General features: G+C 39.3%; 1 protein-coding gene across 1 annotated transcript; it reads right to left on the bottom strand.

Moving 5' to 3' along the window:
- Positions 1 to 7236: 7236 nt before the first annotated feature.
- On the bottom strand, positions 7237 to 8986 carry LOC149253865 (taxadien-5-alpha-ol O-acetyltransferase-like). Its single transcript, XM_089456950.1, has 2 exons — positions 8323 to 8986; positions 7237 to 8206 (listed from the first exon to the last, which is right to left on the bottom strand). Exons 1-2 carry the CDS (start codon positions 8788 to 8790, stop codon positions 7334 to 7336), a joined length of 1341 nt encoding a protein of 446 aa, XP_089313076.1. The 5' UTR covers positions 8791 to 8986; the 3' UTR covers positions 7237 to 7333.
- Between the last annotated feature and the right edge of the window lie 407 nt (positions 8987 to 9393).

Here is a 9393-nt window from a genome sequence, read left to right as displayed (position 1 = left end):
ATCAAACAGCTCATCAATGCGGGGTAGTGGATATTTGTTTTTAAATGTCAATTTGTTCAGTTGCCTATAATCTATGCACATACGGAGAGTTCCATCCCTTTTCCTAACAAATAACACAGGGGCTCCCCAAGGGGATACACTGGGTCGGATATACTTCTTGTCCAACAACTCCTGCAGCTGCATCTTTAACTCAGTTAATTCCGGCACACTCATCCGATAGGGTGCTCGGGATACTGGGGCTGCACTGGGTACCAGTTCAATGGTGAAGTCCAAATCTCTTTTGGGCGGCAGCCCTGGTATTTCCTCTGGAAATACATCTGTAAATTCTTGCACTACTGGTATATTTTCCACAGTCGCGACTTTATCTTCAGGTCCAGCATACCCTACTTGTATTGCATATATTTGACATTTCTGCCGAACACTTTTAGCTAGTTGCGAGGCCGTAATTGGCCGGATCTGCACCGGTTTTTGGATACCTTGAATTTCCTTTTCCATTCCTAGTTCATCTCGGTAAGAAATTGTTTTTGTCTTGCAATTTATTACAGACCATCGCTTTTCCAACCAGTCCATTCTTATCAGCACATCATATGATCCAAGAGGGAGTACATTCAATTATGTTATTATTGTCTGATCAGCTAGCCTTAATGGACAGTTGCTGACCTTAGTCAGCACTCGTCTTTTGGCTCCGGTAGCTAACTGTACTAACCAAGGATTTTTAAACTTAATAGTTTGCAACTTACAACTTTCCACGACTTTGGGACTTACATAGCTTAAAGTAGCTCCTGGGTCTACTAAAATGGAAACAGTTCGATCAAAGATCTTACCTTCCAACTCTATCATTGTTAGCTGGTAATCAGCTTGTCGATCCTCCAGTGCTGCATTTATTCTGGGCATGGACCGGGCCACATCTCCTACCGTAGAAGCTTCGTAGATCTGGGACACCTGATCGCTTTCCTTCCGATGAGGGCAATTTTTAATATAATGGGATCCGCCACAACCCCAGCACTGAACAGGTGGCCTAGCTGGGCCCTCATTATCCATTCTCACCAGCTGTTCACCATATTTAGATTCAGCAGGTGGCTTAAATCTGATCTGACTTCTTGATGAGTTTCTAGTGCTGGCCCCTTTCGAGAATCCCTTGTGAAAATTGCTGCGAGTTCCCTTAGCTCCCGCAGTCATTCTGCTGTTGTTTTTGTCTGTCCAACGCTTCCCAGAATTTTCTCCTCTTTGTTTGCTCTGCTGATAACATAGTCTAGCCTTCTGAATCGCTTCATCCATCGTCCTCGGATTATCAAACTCGATTCTTTCCCGCATTGCCAGGGGTAGGCTACTAACAAACCGCTGCACCTTAGCCTTCTCCTCTCGAATGTACGGTACATAGCGAAGCAGGGATGTGAATTTAGTTATGAACTCGTCAATGGTTTGCTGTCCAAGCCGCAAATCATGGAATTCTCGTGCTTTTTCATCGTAAAAGCGTTCTGTCAGGTACTTTTCCTTAAAATATCTTTGAAAAGTTTTCCAAGTCACATCTTGTTCACTCACCCCCCACACCATCTTGACTTCTTCCCACCATAATGTGGCCTTGGCCTACAGCTGGAAAATAGCCAGTCGTGCCTTAAGATGGTGATCATACTCATACACTTGAAAATACTTGTTCATATTGATTAGCCATGCCTCTGCGGCTTCTTCTGATTCCCCATTGAAATGAGGTGGTTTAATCTTCCGAAACTCCCCTTGTAATTCTATTCACGGTCTTTTTGGAGTTTGATATTCATAAGCGTTAACAGACTTCTCTCCTCGTGTCTCCGCCCTTTCCTCTGCTTCCTCCTGTTCAGTGTGATAGCTCTGTTCATCTGTTACTCGTGTCTGTTTAGGCCTAGGATGGGACCGCTGTTGATGTTGTTTATCAGATAAACTTTTCAGAATCCTCTCCTGTTCCATGTTTAATCTTGCGTTGTCCTCACGCAAACGGGCCATTTCGTCCTTCAGCTCCTGGACTGTCCTCAATATTGTCGAATTAGTGTTGCGGCCTTCTGCTCCCAGTTGTACCCATAACTCAGGATTCCCCTGAGAACGAGCAACATTATCTGGTTGATCCAAATTTCCATGAGGAGTGCTACTTGTTCTCCTCATTCCGATGTTACCTGTATAGGATTAGCTCATTCAACAGATGTAATTTGTATATTCCAGTGCACTCTTACTTGTTTGCTAAGATACTATTTATGCATTACTGTTTATTAAATTAACCCGAGGTCACAGAGTTGTAAACCTGGGCTCTGATACCAATTTGTCACACACCATTACTGTACTGAAAAAAAAAAAAAAAAAATTACTTTCCAGCATAAAACTATGCACACATACCACGTTGATATTCTTCGCACACCACACAATTATAATATACCACTGTTTGCCGAGCATTACAATCAAAGTTTACATTTTGTAACAATTATATATGTTATGTATACCCCTACTCGCTCATATAAGGATTATAATTATCTCCCTTTATGCATTTTTCCATACCCAGTGTTCGATAATGTTTATACATTGAATAAGCTTTGGTTTGTGGCGAAATTCTAATCTGCGGGTTACAAACCCAAAGTGTATACAAAGCACGGTAAAGAGTTCTTAATCATAAATGTTTGGATTTATGGCATTTACTATCCATGAGCTGGTTTAAGTCCCCGAAGGAACTAAAGCTGTGGCGCTCTGACCGGCCTCGGCGCTCATCCAGCTGGGTTGATTTGCGTCGACCATTTGGCTTGATGAACGGTCAGCCAACAGGCCGTCATGTGCCATTGCGTGCCCGGGGCTCCAAGCGCCATACGGCCTGACATCTCGGGCTTTGCCATTTCGCGCCTGTTCTCTTTCCAAATTCCAACCTGCTAATCGGACGGTGATAAGAGGCTGATCCTGATCTAAGGCTAGGATTGAGCCACGAGGCGGTAAGAATGTTTGAGATATTTTAAGAGGTGTTTTTCCTTCCGACTGTTTCTGGTTTTCATTATAGAATGACTGTGTGCCGCTTACAGCACTGTGGCGATCTACATTATCCCGGAACCTTTCGACTTCAATAATCGGCGCACAACCGCATGCCTATGCTATTCTTCTCGGTATCAGGTATAATTTCCTTGTTAACCTGGTTCCGCCTTTTCTTGTAATTGTCGGGTGCATGAGTCTCTGCGACTCCAGTCTTGGTTACGGTTTATGCTAGTTTTCCTTTACATTCTCTCAGTGCTTTTGTTCAGGGTTCTCAGTTTATGGTTTGATTGTCATGCTCAGGTGGATGGCTCATCGTCTAATCATCGATGACGAGAAACTTCTCCACACCTTTGCTAGCCCAGTATCAGGTAAGACTCATGCGTTGCCAGAGTCTCCTTTGTTCGACTTATCCAGGGTAACGGCTGAACCTTTGTTCACTTGGGCAGGGATGTCGGGAGTCATGCTCTCGCATTTGGAGTCCCTTCGCCATACTCAAGGGTCTCCTTGCTTGACAGTTTTCTTTGTCCCATTTTCTATATGACTGGTTTCCTCGCCCTTACTCAGGCGGGAACCTCTGTTAAGAGGCGCTGTACGCCGAGCTTGACTGTTTAACTGTCTTTCATTTTAAATGTATAACTGTCTTCCATTTATTAACTACGCCTCTGAACGCAGGCAATGCTTTTGTTAAACGATGATATCGGTCTGTATGGAACTATTTCTTAGTTTAGACTTGATTGAGAAATCATGAATGTGGCACGAGAATTCTTGGTATGGCTCTAGCTCTGTTTTGTGGTGTTTTCGGCTTACCCGCCTTCTCTGTAACTGGACTATGAACACAGGCTTAAATTTAATTTATAATCATTTCCTTCTCAGAGTAAATCTATTTTTTTTGAAATGATTAGTTCATCTATTTTAATGGTTCGGCATTGGTAGCCTCTGCTGGCTAAGCACATGCTTAAGCTCAGCTATGGCGACTCTTCTAGAGCCGGGACAATTTGTTAATGTCGGTTGTGCATGCATATTGTTACGGGTTATTTTATTGTCCCATGGCGACAATGATGTATCTGTTTGTTTTATATTCTAACCGCAGATATATGTGTCTTTAGTCAAATGACTCAGTTATGTGATTTGTAGAGGAAATGTTGTCGATTTGAAACTTGGCCTCGTTCTGCCAACAATCTATTCGGCCTGCGGTCTCATTGATAGAGGGTCAGGGTATTTCATTGTCGTTCTTTAAACGCGGTTATAGTTTGAAATATAAGCTCATTTATTCTGTGTGCCATACCAGATTTTCTTTCCGTATTCATTCTCATTAGAATACAAGAATGCTAGAGTTTCTTTTCGATTCTTGAATACAGAGAATGCTAGAGTTTCTTTTCGTTTCTTGAATACAGAGAATGCTAGAGCTTCTTTTCGTTTCTTGAATACAGAGAATGCTAGAGTTTTCTTTTCATATTTGAACACAGAGAAGGGTTTTACAATATTCATTTCTGGTTAAAAATTCTTGCTAACAGCTGCACCACAGAGCTTCCAGCTCGACATGTTCCATATTTGTGTTTGTCTGGAAGATCCGGATTCTGTCTCTGCCGGCTGTGCAGAGGCTGGATCTAAAAGAAATGAATAGGTTGCTTTTTCCATTTTTATATATTTTTTTATTTACAGAAGACCATAAAAAGATTCCACAGTTATATGCTTAGCAAGCCATACCTGTATAGTAGAAACAAACCTGTTTGTAATGCTTGTCAACCTCCCGTCCGTAGGAAGATCCCTCTCGGTCTTCCACCCCCAAGCACTTCTGCAGATCTTCTTGTCCTCAATTCTTCTGGCCACGCCAGGTCTTGCTATCTGATCCTAACCAGACTTAGCGGATTTAGGAAGTTTCTACCTTCCAACACATGCTATCTGGTCACTACCAGACATAGCATCTTCCACCTTTCTGCCATCTGATCCCAACCACACTTGGCATTTTTTCCTTTTTCCCCACCTTTCATCCTGGGGTCTCAACTGTCCCCTCAAGGTGGTTAGGTTTTTTTCCATTAACTACCTCAGCAGTTATTAACCAATATTAACCATACACTCAAATTAAATAGTGAAGACATAATTAGGTATCATAATAATTAACAATACTCACAACAGAGTTTTTATACTTATCAAACAGAGTTTTAGCTCACAGTTAAATTTACTATTTTACCCAACATTATCATTTCACGAGGAGCATTACAATAGAGAAGAAGGATGATGACTATCCCAGCTACCAGATGGGCACATTGCGAGAAGAACAATATCATCAGCATAGAGAAGAAGGGTGATGACTATCCTAGCTAAGATCGTGAGCCTGCTTCCTCTAAACAACCTTCTACCTTGTGGATGTAAATCATATTTTGATTTTTGCTTTATAAAATTATATTATGAATTTAATGCATATGGTGTGAAATTGTATTAATTTATTTAACATATTTTTAAATTAATACAACTATAAATTCTGGTCTTGATGATGTGGTTCGAAACCGTAGGTCAAAAATTTCTCTTATGTGATTTCTACTTAAAGGCATTGCTTAATTCATTATGGATCACAAAAGCTTGAATACAGAAACAACTGTATACATTAAATGGTTAGTAAATATCCATACACATTAAAAAGGTTCATCTCATATTTTCAAGATTAAAAAAATCATAAAAATTAACTAACATATAATTTTATTTTAAATTACTGTCATTATATGAATAAGTTTCTATATTTTGAAATAAGACTTATAGAATTTTACTTTAATTATCAATAATTATCAAATAGTTGGTGAGAATTTAATCTTCAACTACTATTAAGATATTCTATACAATTATTCCACCCAAGCAAATTCATATTGTTCACTTAATAATGATTAATAACTAAATTAAATTCTTAGAATCTCTATTTAAAAACAACCTATATTTAAAAAATAAATAAACACACTCATATATATAATGTAATTAATATTATTGATTTAAATTAATATAATCTAAAAATATATTAATGTAAATTTATCTGGACTCGAAATATACCTTAATTATCATTTTATTTTAAATTTTAAAAATATTACCAGAATTTCATATATATATATATATATATATATATATATATATATATATATATATTATATTTGATTAATAGTAAAAAAACGCATAAATGTTTTTAAAACAAATTTTAATTTTTTATTTATTATTATTGCTAAAAATATATTAAATTTAAAGATAAAATTCCTATTTTCCATACATTTATTTTAAAATAAATTTATCAACATAAATATATATTAAAATATATTATTTAAAAAAAATATTAAAAAATATTTACATATATAGCTATTCTGGATTTTGTTTTTTTTTTTTTAACTTAAATCTAACAAAAACAAATTTTGGGTTGAGCAATATTTTTTTTAATTGTTGTTTACAATTAATTTTTAAATATATAAATGAAATTCAAAGCCTTAAAACACTCTTATGACACTTGAATGAGTTAAAATTCACAAATCTAACTCAACAAATTCATATTAGATTTTAAGCAAATTTATAAAAAAACTACCAAATCATTAAAAAAAATTAAACTACACCTTAACACTTTTAAGAATTAAACATTAAAATATATATTTTTTACCATACAGTAATAAACAAAAAAGAAACAACTCTCAAGACAAGCAGGGAGAAAGCCCCACCCAACAACAAAAAAGTGAACTCGACAACCCCTCAAGCATCAACAGTGATGAAGATTCGAATACCACACAAATTAAAGCTTCACTTAACAGCAAAGCAAATCTCGTAGACCAAACTTGTTCTCCGACTAACTTCAAAAGGATGAACACAATAGATCGTGAAGCTAAAACACCAATGTACCAAGAACCAGAAAAGATGAAGGAGATGCAAGATAAAGGAAGTTGGAAGACCGTAGAGAAAAAAAAGAAAACTACAGCACCAATCTGGCCAAGAAAGACAAGGAGTCAGATAATTAAAAACTAAGAAAATTGTAGGTGTCAGTGGACCGCCGCCGCCGCCGCCGCCGCCGCCGCCGCCGCCGCCGCCGCCGCCACACCACCACCACCACCACCACCACCACACCACCACCACCACCACCACCACCACCACCACCACCACCACCACCACCACCACCACCACCACCACCACCACCACCACCACCACCACCACCACCACCACCACCACCACCACCAAAATAATATTGTAAATGATACTCACCTGATTTTCTCACTAAAATAATATTGTAAATGATACTCGATTCTAAAAATATCTCGGAATCTGACACTCTCGTAACTGTCAAATTTCAAGATATTCCAAAATTCACAGCAGATTCAAGTGCTTTGACTGCTGCTCATGGAACGCACAACACCATCTTCACTCCACTCTTCTTTTTCGGGGGACGCAGGAATGCAATGGGCAATCCCAAAGTCCTGAGCAAACTGATAGGGCATGCAGTCACGGGTTCACCCCACCCAAAGTCCACTTCATTAAATCCCAGCCACCTCCAGTCAGTAAGGTACGCATCTTCAACACACATATGCACCTCTGTCATCTCTGGGTATGAGCGTTTCATTTCAAGAAACGCTATGCTCGATCTCAGGTACTCCTCATTTAAACATAACTTTGCCTTCTTTATCATCTTTACGGCAAGCGAAAGGGATCCAGTCACAACCTCTCGGGCTGTATTACTGCGTGCACATGCTAGGTACAGACCATTGCCGTAGTATCCCTCTGCAAGAGGGGGGTTGAACGCCCTCCTCACGTCCACCCCGAAGATAAGCCTGACAGCTTGATCAAGAGGAATCCCCAGAGCCCTTGTTCTTACCCGCCAGGCCAACGCTGCTAACACTTCGAACGTGGTACAATGCTCCTTCAACTCTTCTGCGATGGGCTGCTTTATACTCTGTAAAACATCCGAGCTGAAGAAAAACGAAGCCAGTATTAGGTCTTCGGTTTTCACATTGGCCATCTGCTGCTGCATTGAGCAATTAGGGTTGACCATGAATCCACTTTCAAGGACCTCATCATGCGGAAAACGGACCAGATGGGACTGCTGCTGGGGTTTCAGAAATTCCCTCTGCCATACTGCTTCAACAGACAGCTTCGTCTCTCCTCTCGCGATCTCTGCAAGTCCCATGAGAAACTGGGCTGCCCCACGTCCGTCACACAGACTATGGTTGAAACTCACACCCACAACAAAACCCCCGCAATCGAAGCGAGTTACCTATTTTTGTCAAAACAGAAAACACACAAACGCAACAATCAAGATCAGCTCAAGTTGGAGTTGAGCGAATCCATTAAAATTGAGGAATAATGGCAAAGTAAGAGGAAAACTTTCACCTGAAAAATGAGAGGGGGTACGTCCTCGACTTGTGCAGTGAGCGGAAACTGAAAGAGCAGTTGCTCAAATGAAGGTTTCAGCTCCTCCAACTCGCCCAGCAGTGAAAGAGTGTTATGCGTGGAGGCTTCCACAAAGAGAGCGCCCTCCCCTGTGCACTCCACCTGCAGTTTTCGGCCATCTTCGGTTCTCTTTACCCGGCCTCCAAGTGGGTAATAGTACGCTAATACTCGTGACAGTGCATCCCTAACAACTTTCACAGGATCTGTGGGACCATAAATATTATCACAGTCATTGTTATACACCAGCAATGTATCGAATCTGCGCCTGACGATAAGATGGTCATCTAGATTGGAGAGATAAAGTGTGGTTCTGGGACAAGGTCGGGAAGGCGGCACCATGACAGACCCCAAAACGTTTACAGTCAGCTCAACTTGGGAGCAACATTCCTTGATATCACGTTTCTCCATGGATGGAACTCGCCTACACCTTCTCAGAAATGCTCAGATGTGCTAGGACGAAAGATGATGTTGCTGTTAAATATATCGGAATCGCCTACACCTGCTCAGAATCGCTGGATCATCAGTGTAGGTGTTTGACTAGATATCCTATAGCTGCTGTCCGCGTACATGCAGTACGGTGTAGTTAAGTCCCTTCACTTTTGGGTTTATCTCAAAATGGGTACATGAGCTGATAATTTAAAATACTGATTATTTATAATATTTTTAAAATGAATAAGAAAATGACAAAAGAGAATAAAATGCTTTACTATTTAATATCTTTAGTATTACGATACGAAAATGACAAAAGAGAATAAAATGCTTTACTATTTAATATCTTCAGTATTACGATACGAAAATGACAAAAGAGAATAAAATGCTTTACTATTTAATATCTTCAGTATTACGATACGAAAATGACAAAAGAGAATAAAATGCTTTACTATTTAATATCTTTCATATCACGATACGTATATAATATTTATATATATAGAGAGTCGGATAAATTTTTTTATTTAAACATTTAATGGTATGTTACTTATTGTATGGAAAGTTAGATGGTAGTAAGTATAT

Source organism: Pinus tabuliformis, chromosome 7, assembly GCF_031772625.1.
Source record: "Pinus tabuliformis cultivar Carrire ecotype Pingquan chromosome 7, CPIR1, whole genome shotgun sequence".
NCBI lineage: Eukaryota > Viridiplantae > Streptophyta > Pinopsida > Pinales > Pinaceae > Pinus > Pinus tabuliformis.
The sequence above is the reverse complement of the archived record's forward strand: the minus strand, read 5'-3'. Positions and strand labels throughout refer to the sequence as shown.